The sequence below is a fragment of the Lepidochelys kempii genome, chromosome 14 (genome assembly GCF_965140265.1).
Source record: "Lepidochelys kempii isolate rLepKem1 chromosome 14, rLepKem1.hap2, whole genome shotgun sequence".
NCBI classification, from domain to species: domain Eukaryota; kingdom Metazoa; phylum Chordata; order Testudines; family Cheloniidae; genus Lepidochelys; species Lepidochelys kempii.
Genome location: NC_133269.1, coordinates 33848433 through 33865831, shown reverse-complemented (window position 1 = coordinate 33865831; position 17399 = coordinate 33848433). Strand labels below are relative to the sequence as shown.

The following is a 17399-nucleotide window of genomic DNA, read 5'->3' as shown; positions in this document are numbered from 1 at the left end:
CATGCACTCCAACCCTCTGCCCCAGCCCTGAACCCCTTGACCCCCACCCCTGCCACACATAACAAAATTCATTCCGCACATGCGTGGGAAAAAATAGAGGGAACACTGGTGCCCACTATTATATGGCACCCACTGGCCCTCTCTTGCTCCCCACGTAGTCACATGGCTCAGTTTATGGACCCTGACCCAGTCTTGAGAAGAGCAAGCTAGATGTTCCCTTTTCTGCAGCCTTGTCTGCCCATCGTGGCCGCTGCCCCAGCTAGTGGTCACACCCGTGCAGGCACCTGCCAGCGCACCTTCTGTTTGCGTCTCAGGTGGGCACAAGCAATGCTACGATGCGCCGAACCTCACCGGTGCTAGGAGTGTGCACCGGCGCAGCTTCGTCCCATCACAGACGAGGCCTCAGCCAGACGTGGAAATGTACTCCGCTTACCTGGCATTGAGACGGGCAGACGGAGCAGCCATCGTGTTATGCACTCATGAAGGCACCAGACGGGGAAAGCTGGGTTCTAGCCCCCCCCCCCCCCCCCCAGTGCCCTTAAGCCTGTCATGAAAGCAGCTCAGCCCGGGTTACAGCGGGGCAGAGCTGCAGTCCCTCCAAGGGGACATAGCAGTGCTCAGCCCAAGTGCTGCGAATATCCATTAGTGCCTGTGGATTAGCCATCACACTCAGCCCACCCCTGCTGTCCTCACCAGCTGCAGCGGAAGAGGGAGGCTCCTGTTTGGGGCAGCTCTGTTGCCTGCATAAGGCTGTATGCCAGGCAGGCAGCAGTGAAATACTTAACCCCACAGGAGCTTTTTCTATTTGCACAGTGAATTTTATTTTCCTACGAAACAGAGCGACAGTTCAGAGAGGCACAGCACTGATGGGGTTACAGAGGCTAGAGTGAATGCTGGGCTGGACTTAGATACAAGCAGATGGAAAACCCCTCTGGTTAACTTTACCCTGTTGCATCTGTGTTCAACCAGGGCAACTCCTGAAAGCAATGGGGTTTAGGGCTGGAATCAAATCTGGACTAACTCCTGGAGTCTGCTCTCAATTGACACTGGAGTCGCTCCAGACTGCTGTAACTTGCAGTTGTACTAGTGTAACTCAAAAACATCATCCAACCTCAGGGGGAACCCCCTGGGTTCGATTGCCCTTGCTTATCTCACATGTAACTCCAGAATATGGCCTCTAGACAAGTTGGCTCCATTTATCAGTGGATCAGCAGGTTATCACAGACCACCACCACCCCCAGCCCTTAGGTCACCTACAGCTCATGCCCAACAAGCCTGAGCAAAACTGAGGCCCTGGGCTTCCAGCAGCCTCAATAAGGCCCCAAAACACCAACATCAAGGGCAACCCTATAACACTCACAAGGTATTTGACAACATAGGGAAAGCAACAGAAGGGGAAGCAGGCTTTACGCTTGTTACGTGCTAGTGGCCAGGAGAAGGGGTAACATTGTGTTATGAGAGAAAGCATCCTATTGCTAAGGCTGGGGAGGAAGGGGAGAGGGAATTGCAGCAGCTACATTTGCAAAAGGTGACCTGCAAAGTGCAAAAAAAAAGGCCCAGCTGTTTATGCCTTCTTCCCCCACACAGCTTGATTTACCACTGAGACATCAGGAGAATCAAGTCTAGTCTTCTCTGGCGGATTCACTGGAGATTTCAGAGATGTGGATCAGGAGCTCAAACGAGCAGGTGGGAGTGGTGAATCATTAACAAAGAGAGCTTTTCTCCCAAGTGTGTGTAGGACAACTGAGTTAGTGGGGTGTTAAAAAAAAACAACCTGCCTGAATAACCTAATTCACTTCATCTCAAGCAGGTTCTTTGGTATGGCTGCCAGGTCTCCAGTGTGTGTGGGGGGAAGGAGGGGTGGTTGTTAAAAAACCACCTAGGAGCGCAAGTCACATTGAACGGCAATATAACTTGTGCTCCTCAGCATCTAAGCAGAGATTCCCAGCAGGCCATGGCATTTTCCAGGGTAGACAAGCTCTGAATTTCTAGTGTAATGAGAAGAGAAAAGTTTGGAGGAAAAAGATCATTTCAAACTTTCAGGCTCTCTTTACGCCTCAGAAAGCAGCAAAAAAACAAAAAAAACACCCCAACAACAACAAAGAACAGAGGGGCCAGGACCCCCACCCTTTGCAGGTCCCCTTAAGGAGCAAACCAGGCCAGGCGTGTCAGTTGCAAAGTGTGAGGGAGGAGCCCACGTAGAAGAGCCAGAAGAAAGGGAAGATTTTCTCTGAGAAGGCGGCCGTGAAGGTGAAGATGGGGGCCATGTTATCAGCGTTGTAGAATGCCACCCACCCCCCTTCGTAGTCCAGGTAGACCCCGATCTTCCTGGGCCTCTCGCAGAGGGACAGGGGAGTCTCAGGGGAGGTGAAAGCCTGGTATTGGTCCCAGTTCTTGCCCTTCCAATTCAGCCCCACCGCCCAGATCCCCTCCTCGGGCGAGAAGTCGATCTTCTCCTTCCTCCTCACCGACTCCCTGGCAGCCCCCACGGCCCAGCTGTCCCCGTCCCCAACTTCCACCTCCCAGTAGTGCCTCCCCGAGGTGAAGCCCTCAGCCCCCAGGACAGAGAAGGAGTAATCGAATCTCTTGGGGCTGGCCGGCACGTCCTGCGGGGCGCTCCTCAGCCTCACGCTGCGCTTATCCTCAGACAGCACCAGGTAGGGGTTTGCGGTGTCCAGGTCTAGAGTTATATCGGCTAGAGAGAGGGAGACAGGGATTTAACAGCAGAGCTCATCCCTGGGGACAGCCCCTTACACCACCAGATCTTCCCTCTTTTAAGCTGTGGTACTATCTGTGGCCGGGCAACAGCCTGAGAGATGAAGGAAGCTGCAGGGGAAAGGGGAGGTCTCTGGGCCAAGAGACGCTGCATGCTCTTACAGTTTCCAAACTGTGTTTGCCTTTAAGAAAACAGGAGATTCAGGAAGAAATTCAGGGGGTCTGCTGAGGAAATGCAACAGGTGTTTGTCTCACCCTGCTTCGCAGCCGTCAGCATTTTGTTTCCTTATCCAAAAGGGAAACACCACGCTGAGGGGAGATTTTGGCTGAATTCCCTTCAGCCATCTCGCCAGGCCTACGCCTGCACTGTACTGCCACAGCAGCAGGGCTAATGTCAGTTTCCAGCATTGTTCCTGGGGCACTGGAAGAAGTCAGTGGAGGGAAGCGGAGGCTTACCTGTGTCGTTCTCCAGCTCAAAGCGCAGATTTTCTAGGGGAATGAAAGGAGAGAGAACTGAGCCCTGGCTTTCATGGGGATGAGCATCTAGACCAGGTTGAAAAAGTGAAACAATATCCACGAAAGCTTTCTTTCTGCCAGTGAACCGGGGTAGGGAACGGGAAACAAGTTTTTCCATTACACTGGAAGACGAAGGAGTTTCCATTTTAGCACAAAGGCCACTGTTGGAAGACTTTCAACGACCGCTTAATATCCCGTGTCGAAGGCAGTGGTTCTCAACCTGTTTACCATTGTGGGCTGTATATGCAGCTCCCTATGGCCTGGTCTACACTAGCAGGTAAGTCGATCTAAGTTAGGCAAGTTATGTAACTTAAGTCAACTTACAGCACTGTGTTATGTTGACAGGAGACGCTCTCCCATCAACGTAGCTTCTGTCTCTTGGAGAGGTTGAGTACTGAAGTTGACAGGAGAGCTCTCAGCCCTCGACTTACTGCATCTCCACCAGATCCACTAAATCGATGCTGCTGCATCAATCGCAGTGGCACCGATTTAAGACAAGCCCTGTGTGTTATGTGGGCTGCATCCACACAATATATATACTACCTGTAGGGCCCTGAGGATGTCCCATGGGCCACAACTGTGTGCCTATTGGGCCACAAGCCGGCCATGGGTTGATAACCTCTGGTCTAAGGCTTCATTATAGACACCACTCAGAGCTAGGAAATGCCCAGTGAAGGGGAAAGTATCCTATCCCTTGCAAGACACACTGTCACCAGGTCCTCACAACCCAACTCAGAACAGTGCCTTTCACAGCAAGGAGTGAGAGACATGCTACACACCCAATTCTTCCAACTCTTGCTATAAAACAAGCCCTCAGAGAAGGAGCAGCACATGTGGACAGAGCATATATGTGGCGGTAGGGGGTCACTGGAGGAGATGTGAAGTGATTTTGAGGACCACATGCTGCAACCTTAACCACGGGGTTGCTGCTGCTTTAGTCTAGCAGCGGATTTTAAAATTACAGGGTGGCAAGACAGAGACCACAGGCACAGGTAAGGCCGACTGATATAAGATAGGGACTGAGAGACCAGGTAAGCTACTGACGTAACAGCCCTCCCCAATATTACGGCAGCTATGAGCAGAGAAGACACAGATGCTTCCATTCACCTTTGAACTCTAGCAGGACTTCCTTCAGGACGGCGCTTTTCTGAGAGAAACTCCTGAGTCTTTTTTCCAGCTCCGCAAAGGCAGGCTCCGGCTTCTGAAACGTCCAGTTCTCGCTGCTGGAGAGAAGGAGGACGAAGGGTTAGAAACAGGCCTGAGGCCTGGCCCCAGGAAACCTGGGAGCTCTCAGGCCAGTTTGGATCTGAGCTTTGCAAGACAAACCAGGTTGTTGAGAGTCATGTGACTACAACCCCATGCTCCGAATGGCCTGGAACAGGACTTCAGAGGGCAGGAATGGAGACCCGTTCGAGAGCTCTCTGAATTCCCACTAGCCCAGTTCTCTCACCCTGGGCTACTCCAGGAACAAGGGGCACCAATCCCAGGGTTATGTGGAAAGAAAGGAGACAGAGATCCAGAGTGGGTGTATCTCACATAAAACACTAGGACCATAGACAGCACAGGTCTCCAGCGGGGATAGAACCTGGGCTCTCTAACACCAAAAGACAAAGCCCCTACCACAGAAGCTAAAGGAGTAATCCCATTGGCTGTCACATAGCAGCTAGCCCCTCCCCTCCTTGCTATGGCAGCTGCTAGCAGCACACATGATCACGGGCGTCGCGCGTCGCACTCCGTGGCATTCAGTGCCGTTTCCAAGCCGAGCTGAGCGTGAAGGGGAGGGAGATGGAGCCCAGGACTTACCCGATCCTGCTGCCGCCGCCACCACCCTAAAGAGGAGGAGAAAGAAGAGGAAGTCAGGAAGTCAGTGAAATGTGTCCCAGACTGGGGAGGCCTCTTGGACCTGCAGGGGAGACCCCACTGGAGTCTGACACACAGGCTCCCGTTCAGAGAGCAGTTGCAACTTCCAGCTCCTTCCAGCTGGGATGTTTGCTCTCAGCAGCCTCCAGAAGGGTCAGCTGGGAGGTGGCCACAGGGGAAAGCATCTCCCCATGCACTTTACAAGAAGAAAAGATTTTCTGCCTTGGGAACGAGAGCCCCATCCCCCCAAATCTCCCTATCCTGCTAAACAGGGAGCTCAAGTGGTGCGGAAGGATGAGCTTGGGGGGGTGGGGGGCATTACAGTGCAGCATTCCTGGCTCCAACTCTTTGTCCTGCCACTGGCTTGCTTGGAAAGTCAGTCCTTTTCTGCCTCAGCTTCCCTATCTGTAGGGCAAGCCTAGCAGTGCCCTTCTAGCTTCGAAGCTAAACTCACTTGTGTTTGCAGCGGGATTCCAGATGACTGGGAGGAAGGTGTTCAATGGGCACGTCTACACTAGAGCAGCCTAGCTCTGGTACTGCGGCTGAAGCACCGTAGCGTAGACACGTCCTACATCAATGGAAGGTGTCCTCCTGTCGCTGCAGGTAATCCACCTCCCTGCGAGATGGTAGCTAAGTTGATGGAAGAATTCTTCCATCCACCCAGCTGCATCTCTAGTGGGGATTGGGTTGACCTAATTACATCACACGGTGCGAAATTTTTCACAGCCCTGAGCAATGTAGCTAGGTCCATCTATTTTTTAGTGCAGACCAGACCAATGTGAACAGGGGCCGCATTCAGATCTGATTCATACCAGTGTCAAGCTAGACTGACTCAGTAGATTTATACCAACCAGTCCCACTTGAGAGCACAATTTGTCCCACTGAGCTATTAACATGAACGCTGGCTGAAATTTACCCCATGATTTTTTTTTTTTTTAAAGTTCTCTTTTCCCAACTTTGAGATTTCATGGATGTTTTTAATGCAAGAAATCTCAATTGTTTCCTTTTTTGTAACAAACAGCTTTTGAAGCCTTTAAGTTCAAAATCCGGCCATGGAACAAAATGGACCAAAACAAATGCATTTTTTTTAAAAAGTGTTCCTTACTGTGAAAATGAGATGATTAAAAAAAAATATAAATTTAAAGGGGGAGTGGGTTGACTGGCTCCAGGTAGCATCTAGATAATGTATGTGTCAATTATGTTGTGAACTCTGAATCCTGGACTCCGACAGGGAATGGATCAGAATACATATGACAGACACATCCCTGTCGAGTGAAGGAGTTTGCAGTGGATCAGGACTCCTGGGTTCTACTCCGAACTCTGGGAGAGGAGCCAGGTCTATAGGTGGGGTATCTGGGAGTCAGAACTCCTGGATTTTAGTCCCAGCACTGCAATCAGCTTGCTTTGTTCCATGCCTCATTTTCTGCCTTCCTCTAATCGGCAAGATGGAAGATAATGATAGTAACCCTACGATATCTCTCACCTGCGCGGACTGGCTCACCGGCTGCTGCCCCGTCTCTCCTCCCTTCTCAGTGATCAGTTTGTCAATGTGGGAAATTTCTTCTGAGAGTTTAGAGACACTCTCATCCCTTCTTTGGGCAATGTCTCCGTCGAGCGCTTCCAGCCGGGACAGCAGGAACTGCTCCTTCTCCTCCAGGAACCCACGCAGCTCCTTACACTCAGAGAGGATCTTCTGTCTCTCGGCTTCTGTCTGTTTCTGCAATTACAGAGAGGGTGGCTCGGTAACAGACCATAAGTAGTCTCTCAGCAGATGGGGAGACTTCTTTAAAGAGAAAGAACAGAGCAGGATCCTCAGGGCAGGATCAAGCCCTTTAGCAGTAGCTCATTAACCTGTCACTTTTCCCTAGTCTCTGCATCTTGTGCCCCAAAATCTGAGGTTCAGTTTCTACTTTTTCTTCCCTGACAGTGGCAAAAAAATAACTGAAAGTGTGAATGATGCAGTAAGGGTTACTTGAGTCTGCAAACAGCCTGAAACAATATCTCTCAGAGACATGAACTGTCACCATTTATCAAAATCATGTTAACTCTGAAGCCTAGTGATTACAAGGTAGAAGTCATCCTTGATAAACATTTTACCGCTGACCACAATAGGCGACAAGGGAGAGGGATGATCCTATTATGAAGATATGCTCCATGCACTGCAAATGGAATTTCGTTTGGAGATTGTGAGTGGGCAGAGTTCAGGAGAGACCAGAAGCCCTCACCTTTCCACAGAAGCCCAGCCGTGGAGAGGGAGGTGACCTGGAGTCTGGCCAGATGACCAATTCCTCATCCCGGTGAGGGAAGAGGAAGGGGAGGGGAAAAGGGGCACAGAGAAGGAACTAAAGTGAAGTCCGTATCAAAGGGGTAGCAGAGCGTGCGTGCCTCCTCTGTGATGGTTTCCAGCAGCCCAGAGAACAATATGGCTGCTGAGCTCTGCAGACAGGCAGTTCTTAGAGCAGACAACAGCAGCAGCATATGCAAGGGCATCTGCACCTTTGCTAACAGCAACAGCAGGGATTTTTCTCAAAACCTTGTCCACCTGCACTGAACCAAACTCGCCAGCCAGCCAGCCAGCCCATGTTCTCTCTCCCCATCACCCCCAGGGGCTACAGAGAAACAGGCCCTGCGTTTGCCGTCTCACTCAGGGCACTCTGATCCCAGGCGAACCTGGGGTGGAGGGTGGCTCTGGGCACATACCAGCAGCTCCTCACTTCTCTTCTCCTCATTGGCTTTGGCTTCTTCTCTGTCTTTTCTCAGACCGGCCAGATGCTCTTGTGGCGCCTCCTGGAAGAAGCAAGAAGGATCTTTGTTGGGATGGTTTCGCCACAAAGTTCCCAGATTTAGGAACACAGGAATTGCCAGTCTGGGTCAGACCAGGAGCCCATCTCCAGCCTCCAACACCAGCTTCTTCACAAGAAGGTGCGATAAACCCTGCAGTAGGGAATTATGGGCTAGTCTGCCCCCAGGCAAACCTTATTCTAGCTCATAGAGCAGAAGTGGCCAAACTCTGGCACGCGGGACCATCCTGCCTGGCCTATGAGCTCCCTGCCGGTGAGGCTAGCCCATAGCCCCTCCCCCACCATCCTCCCTCCCCCGGGCAGCATGGGTGGCGGGGCTGCGAGCTCCTACTGCTCTGAGCAGCACGGTAAGGGGGCGGGGAGGGGGGGTTGGCTAAGAGGCAGGGAGTCCCGGGGGGCAGTCAGGGGACAGGGAGCAGGGGGTGTTGGATAGGCGTGGGAGTCCCGGGGGGGCTGTCAGGGGACGGGGGTGTGGATAGGGGTCGGGACAGTCAGGGGACAGGGAGCAGAGGGGGTTGGATAGGGGGTGGGGTCCCAGGGGGCAGTTAGGGGTGGGGGTGTGGATAGGGGTTGGGGCAGTCAGGGGACAGGGGGCGATTTGATAGGCGTGGGAGTCCCGGGGGGTCTGTCCCTCTTGTTTATCTTCTCTCTAAACTGAGCAGCCCCAGCGCTGACAAATCCTGCCCATTCACAAGTCTCTCTGGAGTCCAGATCATGCTCTATGCCCATCTGTAAACCCCTTCTGTTACTGCTTGACCAGAAATGAATACAGTATCCCAGGTGAGGGCATCTCACGGATTTATAGAATGTTGTTAAAATACCGACCTTGTTATTCTTTATCCTTTACGTAGCCCAACAAATCCAGGCACAAATTCTGCCAAAAACACATACAGCTTCCCTAGGAGCCATTGGGACTGCTCACTCACATGTCTGAGGGCAAGACGTAGGCCTCTCTGGGACTTTGTTTCTTAGCTACACTTCATGCTCAACCATGCAGATGTGAGAAGAGGAGACAACAGGACAAATGGATCTTCAACCGGGGGAGGGGGGGGAAGGAAGAGGGACAAAAAACCCCAGGCACAATTGGAAATAGAGGAGCCCTCTTCGTTTTACCTCTCAGACAGAAATTCCGTCATGTATTGACATACCAAAAAAATCCATCCTGCCCAAAACAACCCACTGCAACCAAGTCCTAGCCCCTCCAACCTACTTCAAAAACCGAGTCCAAATCCACGCATCCCTTAAAACCCCAGCTCTGAACATCCCCAGACATGGCAGCAAAAACACTGCCCCAAAATTAGCTCCCAGCCCCTGCCTCCAAATCTCCCACCCCTCCTGACATACCCTCAGTCATTCCAACACGACACCCAAACCGATCCCCCCAGCTCGGAACACCCCTACGTCCAGCTCTGCTCCTCCCACAACTGGAACCAAACATTGCCCCCCTCCCCTCAAACCCCTAGACATAGAATCATAGCAATGTAGGGCTGGCAGGGACCTCAAGAATTCATCTTATCCCTCCCCACGCTAAGGCAGGACCAAGTAAACCTAGACAATCCCTGACAGGTGTTGGCCATTCCCTCCAATGGTGGGGATTTCAAAACTTCCTTTGGGAAGCCTATTCTAGAGTTTAACTACCCTGACAGTTAAAAAGTTTTTCCTAATATCTAACTGAAATCTCCTTTGCTGCAGATTAGGCCCATTGCTTCTTGTCCTGCCTTCTGTGGACATGGAGAAGAAATGATCACTGTCCCCTTTATAATAGCCCTTAACAGAACTGAAAACTTATTAGGGTTTTCCTCCCACTCTTCTTTTCCCAAGGCAACATGTGCAGATTTTTAACCTCTCCTCTCAGGTCAGGTTTTCTAAACCTTTTCTCTAACCTTCGGGCCCCCCCCCCACCTTAAATCCCCAGCTCCAGAGATCCCCTCAAATTCTCATAAAAATCTGCTTCCGATCCAGACTTTGGGGCTAGCATTTAGGCCTCACCCTGCAGTAGGAGCCTGTCTCAGTTACAAAGGCCTGCAATAAATTTGATTGTGTTTGTTTTATGTCACTAATCATTTCTGTTGCCCTTTTCCGAACCTTTTCCAATTCCAATATAGCTGGATGTGGCGACCACATCTGCACGCAGTATTCAAGGTGTGGGTGTACCATGGATTTATATAAAGGCAATATGATATTTGCTGTCTTATTATCTACCCCTTTCTAAATGATTCCCGACATTCTGGTAGCTTTTTTGACTGCTGCCGCACATTGAGTGGATGTTTTCAGAGAACTATCCACAATGACTCCAAGATCAGGCTATCCAAAGAAAGCTGATCAGAGGAAGGAAGGAAAATAATCAGAGCGGCCTGTTTCCTTCAGCCAGACGCAGGACTGACGTGCTTCCTTAACACCCGATTTAGAGTCCTTCTTAATACAGGATTACCTTGCAGAAGATAAAACACACCCAGGCCTGTACAAGCCACCCAAGAGACACTTCTCCCAGGCAAAGCCATACCTCACGATTTTGCCCCTATAGGGTTGCCAATTTTGGTGGGATGTATCCCTGGAGGTTTAATTGCATGCCAGAATCTTGAATTGAAGATTCATCTTTAATTCCTGGAGACTCCAGGTTGGAAACCCTAGCAACACACCAGCTCCTGGCACAACGTGTATAGCACAGGGGAGTGCTGAGAGCCACTGAACCAAACTGGAAACCCCCTACACCAGCAGTTCTCAACCAGGGGTCCGGGACCCCTGGCGGGGTGGGGGGGCGCAAGCAGGTTTCAGGGGGTCCACGAAGCAAGGCTGGCATTAGACTCACTGGAAAGAAAGACGAAGCCCGCCCCCCACAGAGCTGAAGCACAGGTCCATGAGCCCGGCCACCCCGGGGGCTGATGCTGAAGCCTGAGCACCACAGCTTTGCCGGCCCCCTCTGGTGTGGGGCCTCCATCAGCTGCCCGGCTTGCTACCCCCTAAGGCCGGGCCTGGCCGTTATATGCAGAAGAGCGGTTGTGGGGACTCTCCGGCGGGCCGTGGAGTTGTTAGAGCATGTTGGAGGGGGCCTCGGAAAGAAAACGGATGAGAACCCGGGCTGTATAGGCTGGAAACCGCTTCCAGCCAGGGGGGTGCGGACGCCCCCCTAGTTCCGGCCCCGGGCGGCTTTTCCTACCTTACAGCCCCGGGCAGCCTCTTCTATGGGCACCACCCGGTGGGCTCGGTGGTCCCAGGAGAGGTGGCAAACCAGACAGACGGGCTTCCGGTCCTCCTGGCAGAAGAGCTTCAGGGCCTCCCCGTGCCGCTCGCACACCCCGGCCCCGGCCGCCCCCGGCCCGGCGGCCGCCTGGGCCCCGAGGCGCTGGACGATCTCCACGATGTTGGCCAGGGGCCGGTTGGGCCGGAAGAGGCGGTGGGGGGCCGGCTCCCGGCACTGGGGGCAGCCCAGGCTGCGCTCCGAGTCCTCCCAGCACTTGGTGACGCAGGCGCGGCAGAAGTTGTGCCCGCAGTCCGAGACCATGACCGGGTCCCGCAGGTACTCCAGGCACACGGGGCAGGTCAGCTCGTCCTGCAGGCTGCGGGCCGGCCCGGCCGCGCCCTCCATGGCCGCAGGGGCCGCCGCCGCCTCTCCCGCGGGGCCCGGGGTGGCTCTGCACCGCAGCGAGCGCAGGCGAGCCCGGAGGAGATGCCAATCGCCGGGCAGGCAGCCGAGGAAGAGGAAGGAGAGGGGAAGGCTCGCCTGGGTCCCGCAGCAATAGACAGCGCAGCGCTCTCTCGTGGCTAGCTACAGGCAGGACTCCTGGGTTCTCTCCCTGCTCTGGGACGGGAGTGGGGTCTAGTGGTTAGAACAAGGGGGCTGGAGTCAGGACTCCCGGGTTCTGTCCAGGGCCCTGGGACGGGAGTGGGGTCTAGTGGTTAGAACAAGGGGGCTGGGAGTCAGGACTCCCGGGTTCTGTCCAGGGCCCTGGGACGGGAGTGGGGTCTAGTGGTTAGAACAAGGGGGCTGGGAGTCAGGACTCCCGGGTTCTGTCCCCAGCTCTACAAGGGGAGTGTGGTTAGAGCAGCAGGGGGCTGGGAATCAGGACGCCTGGGGTCAGAGGTGGACTAGGGGTTTTCTGAGGCCCTTGACTAGAGCAAATGGGGGCCCCTCCCCACCCCTTCCATCTGCAGTCCCCTCTGCGCCCCCCACCCCCGGTGCTCCTCCTGGAGAAATGGGGTTGGGGCATGGGGCTTCCCCCGTTTCCCAGCAGGAGCACCAGGCAGGTTGGGGTTAAATGGGTGAAAAAAGAGGGGCTGGGAGTCAGGACTCCTGGGTTCTATCCCCAATTCTGGGAGAGGAGAGGAGTTTAGTGGTTAGAGCAAGGGAGGACTGGGAGTCAGGACTCCTGGGTTCTATCCACAGCTTTGGGAGGGGAAAGGGGGTCACTGGTTAGAGCAGCAGGGAGGGCTCAGAGTCAGGACTCCTGGGGTCTATCCCCAGCTGTGGAAGGGGAGAGGGGTTTACAGGTTAGAACAGCAGGGGACTGGGAGTCAGGACTCCTGGGTTCCCTCTCCAGCTCTGGGAGGAGAGTGGTATTTAGTGGTTAGAGCAGAAGGACCTGGGAGTCAGGACTCCTGAGTTCTATTAATGGCTGGGCCTTTGACCCCTCTATGGCTTTTGGGCAGGTCCCAGCCCCTCTCTCAGCCTCAGTTTACCTGTCTGTACATTTCCCATCAGGCTCCTCTCTGCCACGGTGATTATTTCTCTGGATTTTTGGTTGGCAACTTGTAAAAAAAAAAGATAAAAAAATTATGCCTCTTGAGAGAGGAATCAAAGGCCCAACAAACCCACCCCACCAATCCAGTCTGCTCTGTTCACCAGCCAGCCAGCTCCCCAATCCCCCAGGCTCCCCTACTACCACTGTCCTTCCCCCCCATCAGCCCCATCCCATTCCCCAATCCTCTCCTAGCCTACCATTTGTCCCCAGCCAGGCCTGACCCCCAACAACCCTTCCCTGACCAGCCAGGCCTGCCCTCCCTCCTCCAACCCCTAGGAAGGCAGGTCTGCCCCCTCTCCATGCCAACCAGCCTGCCCTGCCAGCCCCAGCCAGATTTCTCTAGCTTGGCCTGACTCATCCCCAACCCTCAGCCAGGCCTGACCCTGTTCAACCGGCCCGCCAGACCTACCCCCCACAACCTCAGTCAGCCCCAAAGCAGCCAGGCCTCCTCCCACTCTGCCCCCAGCCAGACCTGCCCCTCCTCAGCCGCTGGACACCTGGGGTAAGCCCACCAGCAACACATGGCCAGGCCTCTCTCAATTTGGTTTGCCCCCTGCCAGGTCTGACCCTTTCCTCAGCCAGTCCCCTGGATCTATCCCCCTCACTCAGCCACGGTTGACCTGGCTCCCCATCCACCTCAGCCAATGCCCTAGGCCAGGGGTTCCCAAGCTGTGGCTGCTAGGGTTGTCACCTCTGAGGTATAAAAGACCGGGACATCTGAACCACTTGGTCTGGGCCAGCTACCTCAGAAAAGGGGCTGTGCTGGGTGGTGGCCACCCTAGTGGCTACTGGAGCTTGAGCGTCTCTTAGCCACCCCCACCACCTTCCAAACTCCCTGCCTCTCAGGGAGCCATGCCCCTAGTTCCCCACTGGCTTCCCCCAGGCATACTCCAAAGGAATCGGGCTCTCAGAAATACACAGCCTTGGCTGCAGCTCTGGGTTTGAATTCAAATTCAATGGACATTTCAATCTTTGGTGAAAAAAACAGAGGAGGGGATAACTGAAAATACATTCACATTTTCCCTCCTGGTTTTCAACCAGCCTCGGTGCCTTCAAATTACCAGTTCATGGTGAAATTGAACTAATGTGTCTTCAGTGGTTTGAATGGAGTAAAGAACATGTGAATGTCACATATCAGTGCAGACAAGTGGCTAAACTGAGGAGGATCTAAAGTTTGAAGATCTGAAGTCTGAGGGTTTGTCTACACAGGAAAGCTACTGTGAATTTAAAGCTTCCTCCATTGGGTGATTGTTTCCTGATGTACCGTATAGAGACTCAAACCAAATGTATACCCCTAATAATAATTAATAAAAACAGTAAGAGGATGAGAAAATGCCACCATGGCTACACAGCAGAGCAAAAGAGACAGTTAGAGGCAAAAAGGCATCCTTTAAAAATTGGAAGTCAAATCCTAGTGAGGAAAATAGAAAGGAGCAAACTCTGGCAAATCAAATGTAAAAGTATAATAAGACAGGTCAAGAAAGAATCTCAATAGCAACTAGCTAAAGACACAAAAACCAACCGCAATTTTATTTAAGTATATCAGTTGCAGGAAGCCTGCTAAACACTCAGTGGAGCCACTGGATGATCACAACGCTAAAGGAGCATTTAAGGAAGACAAGGTCATTGTGGAGATGCTCAATGAATTCTTTGCATTGGTCTTCACTGCAGAGGATGTGGAGAAAATTCACACACCTGAGCCATTCTTTTCAGGTGAGAGATCTGAGGAACTGTCCCAGATTGAGGTGTCAATAGAGAAGGTTTTGGAACAAATTGATACATTAAACAGGTAATAAGTCACCAGGACCAGATGGTATTCACCCAAGAGTTCTGAAGGAACTCAAAGATGAAACTGCAGAACTACTAACTGTGATATGTAACCTATCACTTAAATCAACCAATGTACAAAATGCCTGGAGGATAGCTTATTTAACACCGATTTTTTTAAAAGGCTCCAGAGGTGATCCTGGCAATTACAGGCCAGTAAGCCTAACTTCAGTACCAGGCAAACTGCTTGAAACTATAGTAAAGAACAGAATTATGAGACACATAGATGAACATGATTTGCTGGGGTAAAGTCAACATGACTTTTATAAAGGGAAATCATGCCTCACCAATTTATTAGAATTTTTTGAGAGTGTCAAAAAGCATGTGGACAAGGGTGACCCGGTGTACTTGCACTTTCAGAAAGCCTTTGACAAGGCCCCACGCCAAAGGCTCTTAAGCAAAGTAAGCAGTCATGGGACAAGAGAGAAGGTACTCTCCTAGATCAGTAACTGGTTAAAAGACAGGAAATAAAGGGTAGTAATAAATGGTCAGTTTTCACAATGGAAAAGGGTAAATATCAGGGTCCCCAGGGATCTGTACTGGGACCTGTGCTGTTCAAATATTTATAAATTATCTGGAAAAGGAGGTGGCAAAGTTTGCAGATGATACAAAATTACTTGGGATAGTTAAGTCCAAAGCTGACCGAAAAGATTTACAAGGGGATTTCACTAACCTGAGTGACTTGGCAACAAAATGGCAGGTGAAATTCAATGTTGGTAAGTGCAAAGAAACGCACATTGGAAAAAACAATCCCAACTATACATACAAAATGATGGGGTCTAAATTAGCTGTTACTACTCAAGAAAGAGATCTTGGAGTCATTGTGGCTAGTTCTCTGAACACATCTGTTCAATGTGCAGTGGCAGTCAAAAAAAAAAGCTAACAGAATGTTATGAAACATTAGGAAAGAGATCATAGAATCATAGAATATCAGGGTTGGAAGGGATCTCAGGAGGTCATCTAGTCCAACCCCCTGCTCAGAGCAGGACCAATCCCCAGCTAAATTATCCCAGCCAGATAGGATATGCCAGATAGCTAATAGGAAAGAAAATATCATAATACTACTATAGAAATCTATGGTATAGATACTAAGGTCAGAAGGGACCATTATGATCATTAAACAGTATGCCCACACCTTGAATATTGCATGCAGTTCTGGTCACCCTATCCCAAAAAAGATATAGTAGAATTGGAAAAGTTACAGGAAAGGGCAACAAAAAATAATTAGGAGTATGAAATAGCTTCCATGTGAGGAGAGATTAAAACAATTGGGACTGTTCTGCTTAGAAAAGAGATGACTAAGGGAGGATATGATAGAGGTCTATACGGTCATGAATGGCGTAGAGAAAGTGAATAGGAAAGTGTAACTGACCCCTTCAGATAACACAATGACACTAATAGGAAGCAGGTTTAAAACGAACAAAAGGAAGTATTTCTTCAAACAACACACAGTCAACCTGTGGAGCTCCTTGCCAGAGCATGTGAAGGCCAAAAGTGTAACTGAGTTCAAAAGAGAATTAGATAAGTTCATGGAGGGTAGCTCCATCAATGGCTATTAGACAAAATGGTTAGGAACACAACCCCATCCTCTGGGTGACCCCAAACCTCTGACTACCAGAAGCTGGGACTAGATCATTTAATAATTGCCCTGTTCTGTTCATTCCCTCTGAAACATCTGGCACTGGCCATTGATACTGGGCTAGATGGACCATTGGTCTGACCCAGTATGGCCGTTCTTATGCCAGAGTGCGGTGAGATGATGTGTGGTATTGCCTACATCAGACGTTCAAAAATCATGTCAGGCCCCAATCACAAGATTGGCTTGAAAATCACTAGATTTTTGAAATAATGATCATTGATACTTTCTAGTTCTTATGTAGCACTTACCATCCATAGGGTTCTTTACAAAGGAGGTCAAAATCATTGATTGCCCCTATGTCACAGAAATTTTGAGTTCTTTGTCTTTGCCTTCTGGGGTTTGAGTCCTCAGGATACACTTGAGTCAGGTTTCCACACTTGTCTTTGTAACCCTAAGGGGCAGAAATGTACTTTTTTAACAAAATGAGAGCTGAGATTTTCATGTAATCACTTGGATACTTTGGTAATGGGGGGCCACATAAGTTTGATAAATAGCTAGACATGTCCCCAAGAGCTGGGGCTTTCAATAAAACATCAATATCATGAGACTTGTGATAAACCCATGAGAGCTGGCAGCATTGATTATGGGATGTGCCTGATCTCATTTAAGTTCTTATTGCCCCTAGAACGTTACTCGATATTGTGAGTATGTTATTCAAGCTCATCTGACAAATACAGACCGTGGGTGCGGTAACAAAAGAAATTAAACAAGCAGTATCAAGGCCAGAGCTGAATAATACAACCACTAGCTTTTATATAGCACTTTTCATTAGCAGATCTCAAAGAGCTTACCTGGGAGGTCAGGTGCATCATCAGCTCCTGTTTCCCACACCAAGGCTGGGAAGGGCTGTGACACAGTGGGGATTTTCCCTTGTTATGCTGTATGTGAGCCCATGTGAGTCTTACTGTTTTGCATGAATGCTGTGTGTGCCTCAATTTCCCGGTGTATTGCACCAATGTCTAGGTGGTGGGAATAAGGGTGTGTGACTTTTGCAGGGGCTGCTCCAGCTGCCTGCATGGATGCTATGGCAGCCCCTTCGTAACCTGAGACCCAGGAAGGGGATGCGACCAGGTGACTCTTGGCCCGGGAGGCGAGAAAAAAGGCTGGAGGAGGAGCAACGGGCGGGGGCAGGTAGCTGGAAGCTCAGTCTCCGCTGGCTTGGGGTGCAGGGGGAGGGCCAGAGCCCTGGCTCTGGGCTCCCCTCCCCGAAGATGGACTTGGCTGAAAGTCACTGATTTCTGTGCTAACAAGTTCTGTCCTATGCTGAGTTCCTGTTGAATAATAAGCCTTCTGTTTTATCGG

The 17399-nt window shown here is 51.2% G+C and overlaps 1 protein-coding gene and 1 long non-coding RNA gene across 3 annotated transcripts; both read right to left on the bottom strand.

The window, feature by feature from the left end:
* Positions 1-796: 796 nt before the first annotated feature.
* On the bottom strand, positions 797-11571 carry LOC140898282 (E3 ubiquitin-protein ligase TRIM7-like). 2 transcript variants are annotated; one of them, XM_073311916.1, is made up of 7 exons: positions 11050-11571; positions 7792-7878; positions 6575-6808; positions 5035-5060; positions 4339-4451; positions 3172-3204; positions 797-2695 (listed from the first exon to the last, which is right to left on the bottom strand). In XM_073311916.1, the coding sequence occupies exons 1-7, from the start codon at positions 11476-11478 to the stop codon at positions 2169-2171; spliced, it is 1449 nt and encodes a 482-aa protein (XP_073168017.1). In that variant the 5' UTR covers positions 11479-11571; the 3' UTR covers positions 797-2168. The 2 variants fall into 2 exon arrangements, with proteins under 2 accessions (XP_073168017.1, XP_073168016.1); XM_073311915.1 differs by having other exon boundaries at positions 4339-4454; positions 11050-11570.
* A 948-nt stretch (positions 11572-12519) lies between these two features.
* LOC140898310 (uncharacterized) lies at positions 12520-17138 on the bottom strand. Its single transcript, XR_012154959.1, has 3 exons — positions 16889-17138; positions 16346-16488; positions 12520-12638 (listed from the first exon to the last, which is right to left on the bottom strand). It is a non-coding gene; the product is annotated as an uncharacterized lncRNA (long non-coding RNA).
* Positions 17139-17399: the final 261 nt, after the last annotated feature.